Source organism: Python bivittatus, unplaced genomic scaffold (assembly GCF_059951505.1).
Source record: "Python bivittatus isolate LINGU-HERP-01145 unplaced genomic scaffold, Pbiv_v1 ctg000700_np1212, whole genome shotgun sequence".
NCBI classification, from domain to species: Eukaryota; Metazoa; Chordata; class Lepidosauria; order Squamata; family Pythonidae; genus Python; species Python bivittatus.
Window position 1 is genome coordinate 50,220,455 of NW_028277098.1, and position 22,046 is coordinate 50,242,500.

Genomic DNA, 22,046 nt, shown 5'->3' on the forward strand with positions numbered 1-22,046 from the left:
AGGATTTTTGAAAAAGCATTTTTCTAATACTTCAGATATTTATGAATGTTTAAAGAAAACAAATCTTGATTTGTATGTGTTGATTCATATTGTCTGATTTCCACCCCTTAGAACTACATAAGCAGTATGTTTTGCTGGAACTGAAAAAAGTAACCAAAGATAAATGTAGTTTAAAATATCTGCAAGTTTTGTCAGTTTTTGTAAACCATTCCCCAGTTCACCTTCAGAATAAAAGCAAGTATGTTTTTGTGGTTGAGAAGACAAAACTAATGACCCCAAAAAAGGAGGAATGTAAAATGCTTCTAAACAATTTCTGGGAAAGACCTATTCTGATTTCATATTCACACATTTCAGTATTTGCTGATAAAGTGGTAACTTTTTTTCTGTTACACAGTCAGATTCCAGAAGTTTGTCTCATTTCATAAGGAATTCCTTATTGTGCTTTCACTTGTTTCAGATTTCTATTTGTGTATTCACCAACAATTAATACTAACTGGTTGTAAATTATCCTAACATTTAAGTGTTTCCAGACAAGACACACCACATTTCATAGTATGTAAACTGCAGTTACCCTACATTAAAAAGATAGTAACTTAAGCCAATGTCATGTTTTCATGTTGGTAAGTTAAATGCTTTCAATATGGCCAACTAACAAGGCATGGGGCAGTTGTCCTGTTGAGCCATGGCTAGTCAAAGGCATTTGCATTTGTGGATTCCTTTATGCTACAGACCAGTGCTCTATTAATTTGGTTATTTCCACTTTCAAAGTAATCTGTGTATCCATCTTGAAGTCTTCAAGTTAACTGCATGTGTGAAGGACAGAATTGCCAGTCACTTTCATTAAATGATTCGAGGTTCTATTTTGAGGAAAAAATTATCCTTGCTCTTCTAACACACCACCCTGTTTCTATACCACCTTAAAGAAAAGACAGTAGAAAGATCTGAATGCTTTCATTTTTCCTTACACTGAAAGTTCTTGATTGTTTTGGTTGCTTTTTCTTCCCTTCCAGATTACACATTTAAGAATTATCCTTGGAATATCAAATATGTTTGCAGTAAAGTTGAATACAAAATTATAGTTTTATTCAATTCCTTCTGAAGTCATTCCTGGAATAAGATTTGTAAGCATTAACATTTATCTAAAATTTATTTCTGTGCTATTGTTGCATCACTTTACATTTATTTCAAATTTTCTTTGCCATTTTGCTAACCATTCCCACATGTTGATAACATCTGGCTAGAGCTATCCAGTTAGCCTGAGTTTTTTTCCTGATTTAGTATTAATGACAAGCTTTAGCTACTTCATTGCTCTTCCCAACTCAGCAGTTTTTAAAAGGTTGTACATCATTGGCCCCACTAATGTTATCAAATAATGCTTTCCAGCAATGTATCTGGAACAGATAGACTGATAAATCAATCATTTTCTAGTTTCCAGGAGATCTCATTACTCTGTTTTGTTGTGTGTAACTGAAATACATAACTATGTGATCTGTATTGCAATAAGCCTTGCAATAATAGATTAACAGGTAAAAAGCCTCTAGTCTGTCAAATAATATTTTGAGATATGAAGACATTATTTGATAAGTGAAACACCAATACTTTATTTAAATAAAGATTGGTGATGGCTGAGAATACAGATATTTACATCCCTTTGAATTATTATACTAGAACAGGGCTGAGAGCATATGGCCTTCCAGATATTGATTTATAACTTTCCATCTCCATCCTGCATTAATGTTTTTTCTCAATAGGTAAGTAGCTTAATATGCATTTGAAAAATAAGACAGCAGAAAAACTGTGAAAAAGGTATCAAGCAATTTGGCTTTAATTCCTTATCTCTTCCTTAACTTTTTGTTATCCCAACTTCAGGATTTTTTAGAAAAAATAATTAAAAACAAAACAGTGCAATGTAAAATGTGTAAGGACAATCTAGAAGGCATCTTTCCAAAGGATATCCAGAAAGAGGAGAAGCCATGAGTGTTTGTTTATAACAAACTAATACAAAAATCATATATCATCAAATGTTATGGTAGTCTAGACTCAATTAGATTTCCCAAGCCTTGAGAGATGTGTGGTTGATTTAGATGGCTGCAATCTCCCTTTGTGCTACTATAAAAATAGATGAATTTCTATTTGGTACACCACATTTGCATTCCCATTCCCATTCCCCAATACAAAAGGCCTCACAAAATTTCATGAACTTTGGCTAGTAATTTCAGGAATGCATTCCACATCTTTCAGACAAACTCATGTATGTTGAAAAACTCACTCTACCTCATCCTTGCCAGTGAATGAAGGAAGAATATGACTCAAATAGGTGTCAGTGGGCTGTCTTCAGTGCAGATTTTCAAATACATGTGGATAGTGCTTTAATAGGTTGCTTGCTCCACATTCCATTGTTAGTGAAATACAAGCTTGTCACCTTTGTTAGTCTAAGGCCAAGTGATCCCTTATAGTGGTTATCTACAAGCCATCTGTAAAACATGAAAATGTTTGTGGGAGCTGGGTGGTCTGAAGAGAAGCTATACTTCCATTTGCTTAAACACAAGTACTGCTCTCTGTGCAATCTGAAAGCCTAATAAAGCAGGTGCTAGATTGCATGGAAAACCATAATAACTCCTTCACAATACCTGCTGAATATGTGGAAGTCAGAGAGCAGGGGATGGAGCCAGCTACCTGACCTTATGAACATTAGGATGGAGGATGGTACAAGGCATCTGAAAAAGCATTTCCACAGTGCCCATTGGTACAAATAAAGCATCTCTCTGAATTGTTAAGGCAGCTGAAAGTTTACAAGACTGCTCTGAAAGCTGACCCCAGCTGTCTCACGCATGTACAGCACAACCACTCCAAAAGAGGCATCTCGTGTGTGTGCACATACAAGTGGGGAACAACTTTCAAAGTGGTGCATGAGCCTTGTGCAGCTTTCTTAAGTATTTGAAAAGAAATGCTTCATCTGCAGTATAAAAGTTCTATCCTTCATGGGAAAATTCAATACATAATTTTGCAAACATTTAAAATTAAATCCGCATACAGGCTGCTGCACTTATTCTATCAATTCCTATAATGTCTGTATAGCATCTCTGAGGATTGTGGCTTCAAGAAAACAACTGCTGGGAATAGCATTATCTGTCATCCTGAGTAGCACGGCATCTGCTTCTAACTACTGTCCCATACCAATTTCATCTTTTGATTGTGGGCTTTGGAGGATTTAGAAAACAAACTTTTCACAATCTGCAGAGGCATAGACTTTCCACTAAGGTACAGTTTGTTGTGGCAGTCTGGCAACCAAGGCCCTTCATCTGAGTTTCTCTGTTTATCGTTCTTCAGCATCTGCACGTACGCTATAACGTAACCTGTCATGAAGGCATCAAAGCCAGCCCGGTGAATACTCCCACGTGAACAGTTAGGTGGTGCTACATTACCTGTGACAGGCAAAGAGGTCACTGCAGAATCACTCTGTAATGGGGCTTTTGGCTCTGCTCCTTCACTTCCTATTGCCTTTTCCTGCTGGCAGTCTTTGAGTAGTGAGGAAACGACACACTCATTATCTGTGGCAATGGCAGCATTTCCTTCAACACTAGCATCAGCTCCACTGTTGGAAACTGGTTCTTGTTCCACATCCATTGAATTCTCCTCATTACCAGACAGTCTTTCTGCATCTGCACTATCTGCAATAGGAGCAATAAAGTTACTAGGACAAGACTGTTTGGAAGGGGAATCTTTTTCCTTATTCCAAGCCAACTTTACATCTTTCACGGGGCTGTTCAATTCAACTTCTTTTGTTGACTCTGCTAAGTTCTTCCGCCGTTTCCATTTTTGCTTTCTTGTCTTCCGCTTCTCTTCTTTTTGATTCTCATCCTCATTAATTATCAGATCAATATTGTGAGACTGTGCACATTTCAGCCCATCTGGGCACCAGCCATAAGCCTGTGAAGAAGAATGAGAACTATTAGCACAGATTAAAAAATTTCTTAAAGCAACTTCAAATTCTGAAAATTTTGCAATGACTGGAATCAAACCAACCTGCTTCCCTAGAAAACAGCAGCATTATATAATAATCTTGATTTCTAAACCTCCTTACTTGGATCCCCAAGGTAGCACTTTCCTGAATGAAGCAAGAACTCCAGAAGTTTCTTTAAAAAAAATGATTTAATCAAGAAAAATCTGCCATCCCTACAGCATATTTTCATGATCAGAATATGATCTGGAGAGCTGATCAAGCAAAATAGACTTCTTTCATCCTGGATAGCTTGTCCTGGTCTGTATCTAACATTTGAGGCACTAAAACTGTTATTTTCAATTTGGTTTTACAGACATTTTTAAGATCCTATAATGTAGAAGAGAGAGTCAATACTTAACCGAAAATGGCTGGCAGATGACAATTTTGTTAGCAATGTCAGTTTGAGCCTGGCTGACATCAGGCAGAGAGCAGAATCTGTATTCAACATAGGCATCTATGCTGGCAGGATAGTTGCAGAATTCTATGCTGAGATATGGTTTCTTGGAGTCTTTCAACCTGAAGTTTTCTCGTTTGCTGAAATTCAAGAGCAGTATTATAATGGCAGATGTGTGGGGAAAATAAGCAGTTTTCAGGACTCACTTTTCTTTTATATATTTGTACAAAAGCTTTAGAGAATGTAGAAAAAGAGCTATGATAGAAAAAGGAATCAATTCAAAACACAGAACTCTCATTGAGAGGAAAAATAATAACAGAAGTGCTATTGGGTATTGCATTACTTGTCTACTGCTAGAGTTTTACAAATGCAGTTGCCAGTTAACAGTCACTAGTTTTTTTTCCTGATGTCTACCTCGCTGGCCCTTGACTAACATAAGTTAGTCAACCAAAAGTAAAAGTTCCTATCATTCCTACTCCATTCTACCATGTTAATCAAGCAACATTATCCCTGTCTCTTTATCTCATATTTTCTGGGACTCATGGAAAATGTAGAATGCAGAAGATTGACATGCACTACATGCCACACTTATATTAGCAACATGATTTATTCTAAATCAGTAAAAATCTTAACTTTGAGAGTCATCAGAGCACAGAGTGAAAGAAGACATTCACTTCAGGAATAAGAGTAATAAAGTCAGTGGTAACCATAAATAATGGCTAGTAGTAAAGTAACCAAAAGTTTGTGTAAGTTATTTCTCATGTTTTCCCTCCCAGTTAATTTTCACAAAAGAAGGAAATCAGTAAAAAAAGAAGAAGTTGAAACCACCACTTTGGAGCTATGTTCAATTTAAATATTATTTGCCCCACATGTGGACTTTGTGTGAGATGGGCGGCTATATAAATATGATAAACAAACAAACATAAAGGGAATTATCTATAAGGAGATGGAAAATTGCCTCCTGTCCAATGATCTTCTTAACCTTCACCCTACTTGGTCATATGGAAATCAGAACTTCTTGTATATAAACAACAAATGGGACAGGAGCAACAGAACCCCATTGTCTGTTGGGGCATTTGCAGCATATATTTGTTAAGTGATACCTACCACTTCTTATAGGCATACTCTAGGTAAGAAGCTACAAAGCGTGCCTCGAATTCTGAGGCATATTTGGTGTCATAGATGCCAGCTGGGAACATCTCTGAAAGGTCGGCAATGAAAGTGCCCAGATTGTCAGGTAAATGGGCATAGAAGCACTGGTAGAGGAAGACTAAATCAATTAGACCATTGTGCAGAACAATAGGTTTCCTTGCTCGAATTATTTCCAGGAAAAAAGTACGGATTGTCTGGCTCTGATTTTCATTTCCCTGTGAATGAACAAAGTGGAAACAATATTAGTTAAGCATCCTACTATGGAATATGGACAGTCTCATAGATTTGGATAGGCAAATGGGATATCAGGAGGGATCTCCTCCAGACCTATTATCTAAAGTAAATACAATCTAACCTAAAGTATGATAAAGACAATAAAGTTTTGCTTACCATTTATTAGCTACCAACTAAACCATTCATTGAACACAGAGCAACTGTATCCTCTAAACATGGTCTCATCAGTAAGGTCTCCAATCTCATAGAAAAATGCTACTATCGGTAACTATCCTTTCAACAGCCTGACATCACATTTTCATAAAAATCACATGGAACCTTTCTGTCAAAAAGCTTGGACCTGAGTTGGTTTCTAAAGCTGATGTTGAGAGTAAACTTACACCTACCAAGTTATGGAAGAAAATATTCTGGGAAATCTACTAACTAAGAAGCCCAAACCCATTCCCGTTTCTTTCCATCAGACTTAGTCCTTGAATTAAGGAGTCCTTGTACCTTATCATTGCCTCTATGATATGGAATGCCCTGAGAATACTGCTTGTTGAAGTCAAAGCCATGTTGCACCAGGAACTGAACTGACTGTGGTTCAATTATATAATCATCCATACAGAGCAGGGTCAGGTTGTAGATCTGGGAAAGGTACGTGTTCTCCGTCTGCAAAATAAAATCCAACCCAATGAAACTGAGGACTGCAATTACTATTTTGTTGGAGTATGATCTGCCTTATACATGCATTCATATACATGTATACATTTATTGTGCAGAGAGAATCTCCAGCACTGATTTCAGCTATAGTTAGCAGTCTTAGTTGAGAAAGCTGAACAAAGCATAGGATATTTGCTAGTGTCTCTAGCAATGTTTCTGTCTACTCTTTCTTTTTTTGAGAACTGTCTTAAATTTAGCATTCTCTCCCTTTTATATGAATACAATAATACTCCAGAAATCCAAAAGTTTTACAACTAATCCTAGTAACACTATGCATCATACTTAGATTCAGTTTCTAAGATTTGCCTTCAATAGGCTATTCTCCATCATAAGTAGAATTTTCTTGTTCTCACAGAATTATCAACAGAGGACCAGACACCAGATGAGCACCATACCTTGTCAGGGAGGTATTTGAAACAAGCAATTCCAAGAGACAAAATAGAGCGTGTTCTAGCAGCACTGCAAACCGCTTTATATCGTTCTTCAATACACCTGCGAGAAACATTAGCAATTTAATAAGAAGCAAAGACAGTTATAGATAATTTAATCTACAGAGTACATGTTACACATTCATAAGAACCTAGATTCAATCCCGGCATTGAAAACCTCTACCTGAAAGTATAATTGGTATTGTCTACATTGGGCTAGATGGACCAATAGTCTGACCACGTATAAAGTAGTTGCCAATGTTTATTATGATTTCCAATCTGATGACAGGATCTTGTCATTAACCTGAATACATTCCCTGACTTTAAAGATGACAAGATCCTCCCCAATTCCAAGAGTATTAGACGCATGTAATACTGATGCCTACAGTTAGCACAGTCCCTGCTTTTAGAAGGGCCAATTGCTCAAATAATTACATCTTAATCAAGTCATCAGTTCCATCTAAAGCAGGGGTTTCCAACCTGGGGTGCCTGCACCTCCAGAAGGTGCAACTATTTTATGCACTGAGTTAAAAGCTTATTTTAAGTTCAATTTGTTCGCCTGCATTTGAAATTAGACTTCTTCATCTTCATATGTGATATTACTTTTGTAGGGGGGTGCGAACACTAAACATTTCCTAGGGGTGTGGGGCACAGAAAAGGTTGGGAACCACTGATCTAAAGCTTATAGTTATTGAATGCTTCTATCTAGAAATCTGACAGAAGTATGTTCAATTAGTACTGTGAATAAAATATTTTGCTCAACTTAAAGAAATGATCATTCAGAATTTGATACCACTTTGACCATAGTGCTTCAGAAAGGAAAGAGTGGCAGCACAGTACTTACTGATTCAACAAACTCTTCCTTGTTCCAAGCCCACTAAGTTCCTATGGATAAAGATAACACTTTCAGTCTTTCTTAGAAGATACAACTATGTAAAATAATTAGGGATAAGCTGTTACCTAAGTCTCAAGAGTCTTATTGCACAGTTTCCCTTTTCTCCTGTTCCAAAGTTAAAAACAATAAAGAGCAATTCTACCCACCGTGTCAACAGCAATAAAACTAGAAGTTTTGATAGCCAAGAGCATGGATGGCCAGAGCTCCTTGAAATTCTCATCCTGGACATCAATGACAGGCACCCTTAAAGAGGCCATTCTCACATAGCTGTTGGGAACAAGACACATATGATCTGTTATTTTAATAATCCAGTTGTTAGCTTTGTTTTGGGAAAACCATGGTGAAAAAATAAAAGAAGCAACAGGTTGCCAATTAGTCAACTTAAAGAACTGCAACATTTTCAGGTATGTTAGCTGTACCTATGGCTCACTCTTCCATCAAAGCTCAAAAAAAAAAAAAAAAAAAGAGCTATGATATCTGGTCTACAAGAATCCAAACAACCTACAGTTGAAGGCAGAGATACAGGAAATTTTCTTTACTGCCATCTACGGGTCGTCCGGATTTGTGCAGTGCAGACCTGGTAGCTCTAACAAAAAAAAAGGCAGATTGAAACAATAAGGAAGAACGATACTGGCCACTGTCTAAAAGGGAGCAGACTTTGCGCTCGGCAGAGCTATCTTCTCTGAGTCCCTGGGTACCAACCCGCCTGGGAAAAACCACGTAGGAGAAAAAAAATCAAATAAACAGAACCTCGGAACCTCACATTCGGCTATAGCAATTACTAGAAATTTTAAGATTTTATTTTACCCTTAACAGCTTGTTAGAACTCGTCTCCCGCTGATACCCTCTTAAACTTCCGGCGCGTTATAAACTCAGAGGTCCTTTCCCTGCTGACGGCGCACAGAATTAGCTGTCTATTTAAGTGCCTTTCTTAGATGTTAGCGCAGTTAGGGTTATCTAAACGGGAGTCCCATTCAAATTAATATAGTTAGCAGAAAAAATGAGTGTAGTGTTGCAGCTTTACTAACTCAGACGCTTGAAACGTTTTTCGCTCCCCATACAAAAATACGGGCAATGGGGAATTATTTTTAGCAAGTGCGGTTTCATATAGATTTTTAAAAATTAAACCCAACTTCCGAGGTCATTATAAATTTTCATTTTGCGGCGTATTGAGGCAAATGCTGCGTCCACCTGTCTGCAAGTAGATCCCAGCAAGCCGAGGATAATAGATACAAATGTGCATTTGAAAACGATTTATAAAACACCATATTTAGGCTTGGCAGCTGGCAGACATTTCAATTCAGTTTTACAGAAAATGCTGAGTTAGGAGGAAAGAAAGATTTTCCACTGCAGACTTATCAACTACTCATTTATCTTTTAAAAAATCAGCGTTATACTTTTGCGTTTTGTAATTGTCTGCAGGACAATGAATAAGCACAAATAGACATGCTCACATTTGGTGGTTTTTCGTCAAAGGAACAGCGCTAGCATAATGAGGATTAATTATTTTCCTAACAGGCTTTTTGCTACTAAGACCTTACAGTTTTTCAGTCAATCGCTGGAGAGAAAAGTGATTTCCATGTAATTAAAGCTGGCGGTGAAACTTACGAAAACGGCCTAGAGAAAGGGCTAGTCGCTGCTCCTCCCCGACGCTTCCGCTGCGTTAAAACTTCGCGCCCCCAAATCGCAAAACCTACAGAAAACAACACGGGCTAAGTCTCGGCTCCATTTGTAGCTTTTCAATGGACACCGTCCCCTCCCGCCACTGGCAACACACCTTTTGCACACGGAGTACGAGTTAATTTAGAAAGCGTGCTGACCAGTGTTTCTCAACCTTGCTGGCTGGGAATTCTGAAAGTTGAAGTCCACACATCTTAAAGTTGCCCAGGCTGAGAAACGCTGGCATAGACCCCGGTTGTAGGAAGAAATACGTAAGTAGGCTAAAATCCTTAATTTCTCCTTTACTTTCACTTCCGTCCAAAGAGGGAAACCTAACGATAAAAGAAAGGAAGTAACCGTTGGGGAGTCTAGGTTTTTGTGCTTTCCACGGTAGCGGTGTGGTTGGTGGGCGTTGTATATACCGTTTCCTTTTCAATCTGCGGCTTGTGTAGTTCATGGTTTGTTCCGGCTGGCTGCGCGATGGGCCGGGAGCGTTTCCGTGATGGCTCTGGGGGCTACAAAGAGTCGTACAGATAAGAAGGGGGGAGAGAGAGAAAAGAAAACGTTGTATGCCTTCTTTGAAAGGACGTCTGTTTTCTAATAATAGGTTCATTTTTGAGCGTGTAAGAACGGAACGGTCCTCCTGCACGGATATTGTTTGCACGTGGTGAGGGGAGCCGACGGCTTTGTTAGGCTCGGAAAGGAAAGTAGAATAGTCTGCATTAATTTAGGTTATTGAAGGGAAATCTCACTATTCCTACAAGTAGGAAATTGTTACCATAAAGGAAGATTGCTCTCCCATTCTCCCTGATGTAATTTTTATTTTGTACTCGCATAGAGTTTTGATAGAGGAGAGGGGAAAAAGCTAATTCTTCATTTGCATGGTGAAGTCACTGTACACACTTTGGATGTGTTCACCATTCTTATATGAGTATGTGAGTCCCTTTCAAGCATAATAAAATATTGTTTATAATGCTTGATTTCTCCTTATAGCATTTTTTTTTTCAGATTGCCCACATTTGTAAATTGGGATTGTTTGTTTGCATACTAAATTGGTAGAATTCAGGGTATTTATATAGAGAATTGCAGAAACTGTTACATTTGGTTTAGGAAAGAGTTTGATCTGATCTAATGATAACATACTTTATGTTCTTCTTAGCTTGGCAATGAGTAAACTCCGAATGGCAAAGTGCAGCAATCTGGGAAATACCAAAAATCATCAAAGAAATGTGAAAAAAAGGCTTGTACTTTACAAAGGTACTAGAACTACACAGAGATTTTGCTCAAGAAACAGAAAAATGTCAAGTGTAGTACTGAATAAAATTAAATATAATTTGGAGGATTTATTTCCATTTTGGGATAATCACTCCTAACTTAATCTCAATCTTTTATTTGATTATACATTCTAGTAACAAATTTGAGAGTGAAAATATGAAAACTTCAACAATTTCAGATTGATATGCCCCCTCAGTGTAGCCCAAAGAAATGCCAACTGTAAAAACGCTAATTCCTCTTTACTGCAGAAGTGCCCAGTTCCCAGTCTTCATTTCACACATTCAGTGATGCAGTTGAAATCAAAGACTTCCAGAAGAGACTGCTGTCTTGGTACAATAAATGTAAACGGGATCTGCCATGGAGGAAACTGGTATGGAAAAACAAGGAGAATTTAGGTTGTTCAGAAATGTTCTGTTTTCTTTAAAATAGAGAGCTAATTGTGGCATTGGGTCTTTATTCTTGCTGTTCCTCTGTTACAGGCTGCAGCTGAAGCCGATGATGACAGACGAGCATATGCTGGTGAGAGCAATAACTCATCTGTCTATTTCAGGGGTTGCAAACTATATTATATGGGAACCCCTAAAATAGTTAAAAAATTTTGTGGCCCACCCTCATCAAGAAAACAAATGATTTGATTGGAGTTTGGGTTGGGCAAGAATATTTGAATACAGTTATTAAAGGACATATCCCTTTCATCATGCTTCCTTGATTTATGCTTCTTTTAATCAGTACTATTGGTAGATTGGCCATCTTTTGCTTTTCTCTTTCCACATAGCAAAACTTTTCCTTTTTAAAAGCTAGAAGACAAAAGATACGAATACTGACTTAACATGTATGCTTCTTCAGACCCTCCATAATCTACAAATATGCTATTATATTCTACGCTCAAAGTCATCTGCTGGCAGGAAAATTCTGTGGAAACCCCCCCCCCCCTCCGTTGCTTGGCATAGCCCAGAGGGTTATGACCTACAGTTTAAGAACGCCTGGCAAAACTTGCTATGAATCCTATCTACATAATTGGTAGTAGTGCAGCACTCGAAAGGAGCAGGGGTAAAGCAGAACTAGTTTTCTGCAGTTACATGCTTCTGCTGAAATGGGAGGCTGCTACTTCTTAAAAACTATATTTTCCGTTGCAGCCACTTTTCCAGTCCAATTTGCCCAAGCTGTACTGGGCAAGCTTTGGGTTGATCCAGATTCTCTCTAATGCTGCTGTTTTCCCTTTGTGCTTGCAGTGTGGGTATCGGAGATTATGCTCCAGCAAACCCAAGTGGCTTCAGTGATTAGTTACTACAATCGTTGGATGCAGGTGACGCTGAGTTCTTTTCCTCTCTGTAGCATATTAAAATTTACATTAACCAGTATTCTGGATTATTGTACATCTGTCCTGCTTTGCAGAGCCAGTAAACAAACACCTGTTTTTCTTTGTGATGTAGAAATGGCCAACCTTGCAGGAGTTAGCTGAAGCTTCATTAGAGGTAAAAAAAAATGAATATGTTTATGAATCTGCACACGTTCACTTAACTGTAAAGGAGAAGGGAAATTTACATGTGTGATCTTATCCTTCTTAGGTTAATTTGTTTTGTATCATTTCTGTTTGAGAATAGGAGGTGAATGAACTATGGGCAGGCCTTGGCTACTATTCTCGAGGAAAAAGGCTCCAGGAAGGTGCACATAAGGTACCCTAGACGGTGTTAATGAGTTAGTTACTGGATGAATGGGTTGGTGGTGCTTAACTTTGGCAAGAAAATAGTGTTAAATCCAAGAACAAACCAGCCAAAATCAGAACGAAAAAACAAAGACTCCACTGGAGTTGGGTGGCTAATAAATTTAAATAAATAAGCACAACCAAGGCCAGATTTCAATCATATTCACATTCCAACCATTATAAATGGGCTCACCCAACACATTGCCCAAGGCCAGGGGGAACAGCCCAGACTTCAAGATCTTACATAAGGCCAACATGATTGAGAATTATTAGTCTTCAACAGCATGTCTGAACCTCTTAGAGATGGAGTTTTTGATAAAAATGCCCTTGTGTTGAGAAATCCTATGGATATAGCACAGCATTGTGGTTTAGGGAGTATGGTTAGACCAGTGTTTCTCAACTGCTGGCTGGGGAATTCTGGGAGTTGAAATCCACACATCTTCAAGTTGCCAAGGTTGAGAAACACTGGGTTAGATATTCAACAACTAGTGCTGTTTGGCAAGTTTGCTTGCCACAAGATTTCCTAGCTTGTTTCTTTCCTTGGCTTTGAATTGCTTTATTCACTGATCTTTTACAGGTGATGTCACAACTGGCAGGTCATATGCCCAGGACAGCAGAAGAGCTGCAGAAGCTGCTGCCAGGAGTAGGGAAGTACACTGCAGGAGCTATTGCATCCATAGCATTTGGCCAGGTAATAAGGTCACATCATTTCTGGGTCTTTAATCTTGTGTGGACAGATAGCATTGGGCATCCATGTCTCCTGTTCTGCAAAAATGATCATTCCCAGCTCTCTGAATGTTCTCCCATCTAATTGTCCTTTGCAGCTTTAGGCTGCTCCTATTTTGATCCTGCTTACATGTTTAGAGACAGCAAAAAGGTGTCTCCCCTTGCTGGAAGGGCTTAGTGAGAAGATTAAATGTTTTTCCGATAGAATGGACACTACTCTCCCTGCTTTTACTTTTAGAAGGAATGGCTCTATTCATATATTTTTAATGGTATACATTAAGTATACAATTAGTAGTATGTGTTTTTATTTCTGTGCCATCCAGTAACTGAAGTTCTTTGGACCAATCACAAATATGTTAAATTAAAAAAACCAGAAAAAAAATTAAAAGAATGTGAACAATAAAATGTAATAAATAGCACAAGAAAGGTGTATCATACATGTGCATGGACACACAAATATAAATCTTTTGATTCTAGCTTGGCTCCTGATGTCTACATGGACTATAAAATGCCTGGCAGGAAGAGTAGACAGTCTTAGCCTAGCACTGAAAATACATCAGTTGGGCAACAGGTGTGTTTCCCTGGGGATGGCATCCCATAAACTGGGTATTGAAAAAGGCCCGCCACCTGCCTCCCTTCAAGGGGGGGGGGCGCGGGATCTGAAGAGACACCTCTGAAGATGACCAGGCAAATCTATACACAGCCTGTATGGTATTGTGGTTATCAGTATAACTAGAAGACTTGGTTGAAGTCTATCTCAAACATAAATGCTTGTTGGTGACTTTGGGCCAGATATGAGATCTCAGCTCATTCTGCCTCACGGTAGGGAATCACTGAAAGAGGGAATGTTATATATGTTGAAGGAAGGGTGAGATATCAATTTATCAAATCAGGGAGAGGCATTTATTTGACATATTCTGCCCCCAAATTGTATTCAGATGCCTTCATGTTTGTTTTCTAGTTCTGATCCTGTACAGCAACCCTTAAGGAAAGTCAGTATTATTATCATCCCTCATTTTGTAAATAGAGGCCCCAAAGCTGAATGAATATAGTTTATTTAGGACTACCAAGAAATTTCATGAGAGAAGGAGGACTTGAACTACTTTTTAGTCTTTATTCACTGCACTACACTCTCCACAAATTCACAGAGTTGATTCAAACAGGTTGTAAGTGCCTTTTGTTATCAATCAGCATCTGGTTTTCTCTCTCATCATTCCTGAATACAAGTTTTCTTTAGCATATGAACAGGTCAGTTTTCTGTTCAACGTACACAGGTGACAGGAGTGGTAGATGGGAATGTGACTCGAGTTTTGTGTCGCACAAGAGCCATTGGTGCTGACCCTGCCAATTCAGCTGTTGCAGACACACTCTGGTAAGGAAATACTTTGATTCCTGGAAGGCAGTAAGATCTATAAAGCAATAACTTAGACAACAGAGAATGCAATCCTTCACGTGTAAGAAGTCCCTCAAGTCAAGAAGACTTAAAGGTCTCTCAGTCCAGTATATCTTACTGGATTGTTGTTGGATGAAAAGAAGATAAATCCCAGTTATAGCTGCCTTGAGTTCCTGCAGAAAAGGCAATATATAAATCTCACAACAACAAGGATCATTTTAAGATTAGACTGAAAGTTATGCTGAGAAAGGAATAGAGGTTATAAAGAATGATGGCAGAGTACTTTAAAAATACTGCTTACACTGATAGCTGAATTTCCAGGAAGATTTTTATTTCAACAAGATATGTATGTGGGGTCATATCTAACTCTAATATTTTAGGCAAGCATTAGGACAGTAACTTCTTAGTGATCGGTTTTGTCTGTCATGCCATGTTAACATGTTAGATTTTTATAGAATAGAAGGAAAAAGTAGACAAGATACCTGCTAAGCAATTAACATTCATACCAAGTTTTTCTTCTAGTCTACCCTGGAGCTCCCAAAATCAAAAGTGTGAAGTTATATAGGGTCAGATTAATAGCTTAGGTCCAGAGTACTCTAAAATAGTAAACTAATGCTTCAGAGGCAGGATGTGTAGAGGTTTTACAGGTGATGGGTAATGTTAATACCTGCAAAGACTTATTAATACTGTAGTTAATGAATGTCAACACAGGTAGCAATGAGTAACAAAGTGGGAGGTCACATCCTAGAAAGCCGGTTACAGTGTAGCAGTTGAGCTGCATCATATATGGTATAAATGATGGTATGCATCCTGGGGAATGGTGGTAGTGGTTTTTGATTTGGGGAAATCTTGGTTGTAATGGAAAAAGTGTGGGTTTTGGTGCACTTGGGAATCTACATGCATAGCAAAATAGCGTATATAACGTTCTTAGCTTGAAGATAATGTTTGTATGCAGTACTCGTTATTCCACATTTCTTATTGGTTTAACTTCTAGTTCATTTAAAAAAAAAATAATTGTGTCTCAGCCATTCCATACAGTGAAGGGTTGTCTCATGTGCCACATTGTGTGCAGTGCAATTTGTGGAACAGTGAGAGGCTCTTTTGGACAGCTGAATCATATCTTTTTCTAACTTGAATTCCTCTCATTCAGTATAGCATTAACAAATAACAATACTATTGTTCTTAGGGCTTTAGCCCACACTTTGGTTGACCAGACCCATCCAGGTGACTTTAACCAAGCAATGATGGAATTGGGTGCAACTGTGTGTACTCCCAAGACCCCACTATGCATGGAATGTCCAGTGAAACAGCACTGCAGAGCTCTCCATAAAGTAAGGAGACACTGATCTGTTGAATGCTCTACCCCAGACTCTGCAAGAATGGTACGAGGGAGGCTTTGCTCTTTGTGGGGTGTGGTGCACTGACTTTGTATCTTAAACTAAAATACCATCATACTCACATACATGCATGGAGCAGAGGAAGATTCTAGGAGGACAGAAAATAGGATCACTTGTGAATTTGAGGTTGAGAGGGACTACTGCCTTCCTGTATTGGCTGGGAATTTGGGGAGTTGTAGTCTTAATATATTTGGACAGTATCAGGTTGCCGTTGTATGATTAGGGGTTTAGCCTTATACATATATACTCAGAAATAAGTCCCACTGGAAAATCTTATATTTACTTTTGAGTGCACTTGGATAGGCTTGCACTGTTAGCTTAATAATGCTGCCCTAGTGAGGCTTTATTATATTTCTATTTGTCAGAATGTAAATTATTTTTCACAGTCTCTTCCAGATAGCAATTCCAGTACATCTTTTTTTTTTTTTAAGTGTTGACTGTCTTCCCCAATCTGGGCACACTCTAGTTGTGTGGAATTCAATTCCCAGACTTCTTAGTAATGGCCATGCAAGCTGAGGAGTTCTGAGAATTGAAGTCTGCACATTTGAAGAGTGCATGGGTTTTATTATTTATTTACTACAGAGATTTGTATGAGAGAGGCTGCTACATATATTGCAGTCTCATTTCTCACTTGGCTTAATCTCCACATGGAATCATGATTAATTGAGCCCTAAAATAGGCAGGTCCTGGTGTTCTACCAGGCCCCTCTCTCCCTGTTGTCACCTGCACCCCCTTCTTACACTTTCACCAATACTAAAACCCTTTATCTTTTGCAGGTGGAAAAGGGTCTGTTAAATTCCACCAAGAGACTTTTAGGAAAAACTGCTTCTAAATGCTCCCCTGTGCTAGATATGGAGGAATGTGGTAAGTGCTAAATAAGAATTGATACTACCAGGATGATTGTTTATAGTGAGAATGAGAATTAAGGTTTTATAAAGATGAGGAAAAGTCTCAGAACTTCATTGCCAATTAATCTCTTTCCAAAGAACATTGCTTCTTTGTCCTGATAGTTGCATAGGAAGGAGGCATAGAATTGTAGTCATCCTCTCAAGTCAGCCAGTTTAATCCCTCAAAAGAAATTGTATTTTTGTCTTTATATTACCTCCATTCTTAAAGGTTTAACAATGTCCTTCTGTGAAAAAGTGGATTGAACGTGTGGTGGGCTTAATGGAAGCAACCCTTTGATGCTTTAATGCTCATTTTTGTTGCTTTTTGAAATTAAGACTGCCCTAATGGATAAGCTGGAGATCAATATATTGTAAGCATCCTTGTGGATAACCCTAGACCTTTCTAGCATTTCATACTGTTGAATTGCCAGATCCACCTACGGTGGGTGGAAAAAACTATAGCTGCTCAGGAAGCTTGAACCAACTCACCTTTGCCATCCGTTCTGAAAAAGTAACTTTGGAAAAAGACTATCCAATCTCTGGGATGGACTTTAAAGAAGCAAGATAGGAAGTGTATTGATGTTTTTGAACTTCGGTGTTGGAGAGGACTCCTGAAAATATTGTGGACAGCCACGAAAACAAACGGATGGATCGTTGAACAAATCAACCCAGAGTTCTCACTTGAGTCACAAAAGATCAGGCTGAAATTATCCTACTTTAGACACATTATGTGAAGACCCAGCTCTCTGGAAAAGGCTCCAATGCTGGGGAAGGTAGAAGGAAAAAGAAGAAGAGGACAACCAGCAGCAAGGTGGATGGACTCAGTTGCAGAGGTGATTAGTGCACCGTTGGAAGACATGAAAGAAAAGGTTAGAGATAGATCATCTTGGAGAAAACCTATGTGGTTGCTGGAAGTCAAAAACAACTTAATGGCATATAATCATTTATCTGGGAAGAATGATGGAGTATTCTCTAACAATTATTGGACTGTGTTGTATCTCTGCTATGCCATTAGAGCATGAATGTTTTTATCCTGCTGCATATGTTAACCAACTATTCAGTGATGAAGTGTCTGTATCACACATGGAGATGTGAAGTTCCAGGGGAAAAAGTGTTGCATTTTAGATTGAGGTTTCCATATTCTATGGCTGAGTTTTGTTTTCGTTTTGTTTTAAATTGAGAAAACTGGTTTTGAACTATTTTATAATAGTTTTCTTTTTAAATGATATATAAAAATTAAAATGTGAAAGAAATTATACTATGTTTGGAAATAAATTATATTATAATTTGATACATAAATCACAGCTATTTCCCTGAAAATTATTGTAAGCTCTCTCTCAAGTAATTCTGCCCTCGCTATTCTCCATTCCTATTTTCCCTTGTCTTCCTCTGCTCTATAGCTTTATCTAAAATACAATAATTTCTCGTTGCCATATCTGTATATCTGATTAAATGGACTGTGATCCACAAAAGCTTATATAATAAAATTAGTCTTGAAGGTTTCACTGCTACCCTTTTGGAAATTTTGCATCTTTACACCAAGATGTCTTTGCTGCAGATGACATTCAGCTTTCATTTTTTAATGTAATAATCCATTGGATCTGGAAGTCATGGCAAATGGATACAAAAATAACATCCTCATGTAATGTTTATTATATACTTTTATTACTGCTATTTTAAATGTTTTCTGTTATTCGATTACATTATCTTTTATTGTTTGTCCTTAGTTTTTTGCATTTAATATTTTGAATCAGTATGAATCATTTTTTAATTGAGGCTTCAGTTCAGGAGGCAGCATAATTTTTTTAAAAAAAATATTGTCGACATCCCAAATGTATAGGAAGAAGCAGGTGTTCTTACCTGAACATTTTGACCATGAGCTGTTATTTATGTTCCAGCAAATAAAGCAGTGAGATTAGATTGCTTCAAAAATTCATTTAGATTTAGGTTTCAAGGCTTCATTGGGAAGGAAGCGTTGGAGGTTGGTTGAGCTTTGTCACTGTGGGATGGGCAGAGTCAGAGGAACTGTGGTTCATGTTGCCACGCTGAGCCTTCCTGTCCTAGATGTCCACAAAGATAGATTGTAGGGAAGCACTACTCCTGCTACGGTCAGCATTTCAGCACTGCTTCCTTCTCATTTTCAGCTGCTGTCCCAGGAAGCTGTTCCCTCTGCCTGTCTCCTTCAGTACCATGGGAGCCCAGCCTTGGTGTAGCTAATTTCCCAAGGAAAACGACCAAGAAGCAGCCCAGAATAGAGCACACGGCCACATGCGTGCTACAGAGGAGATGCAGTGATGGGAATCCAGAGTATCTTCTTGTAAGGAGACCCAGCTCAGGTAACCAACTCGGGAAAAGATCAAGGAAGGCTAGGCATTGTCAACTAATGTTACGTCTCCAGCTCTAGTACTCTAGCAATTATAGAAATTTGGATCGTGATCATGAAGTATCTTTTTGTCTATTTTTCCAGAAAGAACAAATTACAAGGAAGGATTGTCTCTGTGAGAGATAAGGAAGCCAGTTTTATCTGGTAACTTTGAACAAGAGACTGCAAACTTCTGAACTTAGCATATATAGTTCTGAACTTAGAGCCTATTTATTTGTGGGTCCATTCCAGTACTATCCAGTAGTGTGGGCCCAAGCACCCTTTTGATTAATGCCATGTTTTTTACATTCTCATTGAGAAGACCATGTGCATTTGAAATAACAAAGTCTATTAAATTGCTTGACCTATGTGAAGGAAAGACTGCCTTAAGCAGAGAGTACTCATTCCTTACACAGTTATTGTAGAAATAACATTTTTAGCTGAAAGTATGCAGCATTTCAATAGCCTTTTTTGAAGCAGAGAGTTCAAGTTCACGCTTGTAACTATTGTGCTGCATTGCACTGATGATTAGACATTTTCTTGTAGGTCTGCTAGCTGGACTGTGGGAGTTTCCTAGCATCCTTCTTGAGCAAAGGCAGAAAAAGCAACAGAAAGTGATCCTAGCAGATCACCTCCAAGCCTGGGTTCGCAATGACTTGGCAGTGAGGCAACTACAGTATGTTGGAGAGGTAAATTGGATTCCAGATAAGAATCGGTAATTCTTGTATTATGGTAATTCTTGTATTATGGTAATTCAGCCATTGTTAACCAGTTTTCCAAAAAGTTTCTCCCATGTTTTTGCTGTTCCTTGGATCTTCCAGCCCAGTTCACTTTGAGATAGCATTATCATTAGAAGCTCTATTGCTGTTTACCATTATAGTACAGCTTTAGAGCAGCTGCATGGAGCCAAGTTGAATACACTACTTTTGGGAAATGGTTGCTTGGTGTTGAAATTGGCCAAGGTTGCAAGTAGATAACTAGCAATGAAATTAGTTTCCCCAGAAATGTGTGCATCGGAATTTATCAGGGATTAAGCCTTTAAAAAACTTGCACTGTTAAAAAGTATTGATCTTAATTTCAATTTTAGCCATTATTCAAACTGTTATAAAGCATGGTTCCATGCAGCAGCATATTCCATTTTTTTCTTCCATATCTTTGCTCCTAAATCCAGGCTGGTCATATTCCTGCAGCTCCTTGTCTCAAAGCAGTGAAAAGTAAAGGTTAGAAAGGAGAACTCCAGAGATCCCTCTCTGTCAAAAGTGGGGCATTTAGCTTCTCTCTCTACTGTTCAGTATCTTCCCGCCCAAGGGACTGTTTCTCCCTTCTGCCTAAGGGACATGATGATATTGAGTCACAGCACCCATCCACATATCTACCTCTCCCCCGCCCCAGGTTCTCCATATCTTCTCCCACATCCGCCAAACATATATGATCTATTTTTTGAATCTGGACAAGTATGAGGAAAATTGGAATAGGAATGTGGAGCTGCCAGCATCCCGATGGGTGACCAAAACAGAATTCCAGATATCAGCCATCTCCACAGCTATGAAAAAGGTACTGAAAATCTGACATTCAAACACTTTCACAGTGGATGCTTTGCATTTCTCTAAAAAGTTGTATGTGATGAATCAATATGTAGATAAATTTGTTATACTTGTATCTTGCCTTTCTTCTAGGAATACACAGCAGCTTACATAGCAATCAGTTGCCCATTTTTTTCCATCCCAACATCCTCCCTTGAGATATTGATTGGCTCAGAGACACCCAGTGAGGTTCCATGGCAGAGGGTAGACTTGGAAATTGCAACTTTTCGTTTCACATGAATGCCATTTGCTTCATTGTTCAAACAATGTGCTTCCAGGGAATGTTGGTAGTTACAAACTTCAGTGCAGAGAAACAGAAGCCATCCTGTCTCCCTACCCCTCAATGGAATTAGAACCAACTCTGTGCAGACACGCAGCCTCTCAGCATAACAACTTGGGGCCACGTAGGTGTCTCTAAGTTCTGCAGTAGAGTTGATAAGTATGTGTGTAGGTATATCAAGGTTTATAATCATGGATACATTTGCAAACATTTAACTGATTTCTCAACATACTCATGCACAATATAAGAGCATCTACAAAATGGAACCAGATGTACAGGGTGGCTGGGGACAGAACTTGCTCTTAGCTCCCATCACCTTTTTAGTCCTCCTATATGTAGGCTGAGCATTACCATACATTATCCGCATTAAAAATGGTCCTAGAACTATGTGAGTATATAGTTTCTGTGTTCTTTTTCAGGTCTTCAAAGTTTATGAAAAATGGACCTGTAGAATCAGTGATGCCCAGGTGAGTTTATCTTTTCAGAGAACCAAGCAGCTTTTGCTAATGCCTTGTTTAGCTTCATAAATATTTTTAGTCTCTTGCCTCTCTTCTGCTTTCAAATTAAGTCCCAAAATTAGTCAGAAGTGATTGACTTGTGGTTGGCCAATTTTATAACCTAGTCACAATAGTGCTTACAGGGTCAGGTGGGAGAGGATGAAATATGTGACTGTTGCAGGGTCTTCTCTATTATATCTATACCTCTGTATCATTGTACAGGTTGTGAAGAAGAAGAAACGGGACTTTCTGGGTACCAGCCAATTAAAGCCTGAAGAACAGAATAGTTGTTCCAAGAAGCTGCTTACTTTGCACTCATTTCTTAGAGCTGATCTCAACAACTGACTGCAATTTCAGGCAGAGTATAGAAAAAACATGGGGGAAAGTGCACATCTTTGCACTCCCAATAATCTAGTACAGTATTTTGAAATCTGAGCCAATCCTCTTTTGAAGGGCCTGGGAGCCCTGCAAAAC

The 22,046-nt window shown here is 38.5% G+C and overlaps 2 protein-coding genes across 9 annotated transcripts in view; one reads left to right on the forward strand and one right to left on the reverse strand.

The window, feature by feature from the left end:
• Positions 1-1,427: 1,427 nt before the first annotated feature.
• Positions 1,428-9,723, reverse strand: TOE1 (target of EGR1, exonuclease). Of its 5 annotated transcripts, none has more exons than XM_015887361.3 (9): positions 9,586-9,723; positions 9,417-9,501; positions 7,955-8,075; positions 7,758-7,798; positions 6,881-6,977; positions 6,276-6,434; positions 5,505-5,764; positions 4,363-4,537; positions 1,428-3,930 (listed from the first exon to the last, which is right to left on the reverse strand). In XM_015887361.3, the coding sequence occupies exons 3-9, from the start codon at positions 8,063-8,065 to the stop codon at positions 3,160-3,162; spliced, it is 1,614 nt and encodes a 537-aa protein (XP_015742847.1). In that variant the 5' UTR covers positions 8,066-8,075; positions 9,417-9,501; positions 9,586-9,723; the 3' UTR covers positions 1,428-3,159. The 5 variants fall into 5 exon arrangements, with proteins under 5 accessions (XP_015742847.1, XP_088010445.1, XP_007420274.1 ...); XM_088154319.1 differs by having other exon boundaries at positions 7,955-8,394; XM_007420212.3 differs by lacking the exons at positions 9,417-9,501; positions 9,586-9,723 and adding an exon at positions 8,616-9,253.
• MUTYH (mutY DNA glycosylase) overlaps positions 9,606-22,046 on the forward strand; it is a 13,044-nt gene continuing 603 nt past the window's right edge. The window contains exons 1-16 of one of the 4 annotated variants that reach the window (XM_007420209.4): positions 9,606-9,739; positions 10,627-10,724; positions 10,991-11,112; positions 11,222-11,261; positions 11,975-12,048; positions 12,176-12,217; positions 12,347-12,418; positions 13,025-13,138; positions 14,448-14,545; positions 15,753-15,897; positions 16,740-16,827; positions 18,995-19,186; positions 19,759-19,901; positions 20,605-20,766; positions 21,495-21,542; positions 21,795-22,046. The exon at positions 21,795-22,046 is cut by the window's right edge and continues 603 nt beyond it. In XM_007420209.4, coding sequence (XP_007420271.2) covers positions 10,634-10,724; positions 10,991-11,112; positions 11,222-11,261; positions 11,975-12,048; positions 12,176-12,217; positions 12,347-12,418; positions 13,025-13,138; positions 14,448-14,545; positions 15,753-15,897; positions 16,740-16,827; positions 18,995-19,186; positions 19,759-19,901; positions 20,605-20,766; positions 21,495-21,542; positions 21,795-21,917 — 1,554 coding nt within the window. In that variant the 5' untranslated portion in view covers positions 9,606-9,739; positions 10,627-10,633 and the 3' untranslated portion in view covers positions 21,918-22,046. Of the gene's footprint in view, positions 9,740-9,797; positions 10,135-10,626; positions 10,725-10,990; positions 11,113-11,221; positions 11,262-11,974; positions 12,049-12,175; positions 12,218-12,346; positions 12,419-13,024; positions 13,139-14,447; positions 14,546-15,752; positions 15,898-16,739; positions 16,828-18,994; positions 19,187-19,758; positions 19,902-20,604; positions 20,767-21,494; positions 21,543-21,794 lie in introns of those variants that run through there. The other 3 variants (XM_025163983.2, XM_007420210.4, XM_025163987.2) reach the window with 3 other exon arrangements.

What these genes read in the sequence shown, in the direction of transcription:
- TOE1 (XM_088154319.1), bottom strand. Translation starts at nt 8,206, where the DNA reads ATGTTGCAGTTCTTTAAGTTGACTAATTGGCAACCTGTTGCTTCTTTT. An exon ending in GTTTTATTGCTGTTGACACG is followed by an intron (nt 7,799 to 7,954) that starts GTGGGTAGAATT and finishes CTTTATCCATAG; the next exon opens with GAACTTAGTGGGCTTGGAAC. An exon ending in AGGAAGAGTTTGTTGAATCA is followed by an intron (nt 6,978 to 7,757) that starts GTAAGTACTGTG and finishes TGTTTCTCGCAG; the next exon opens with GTGTATTGAAGAACGATATA.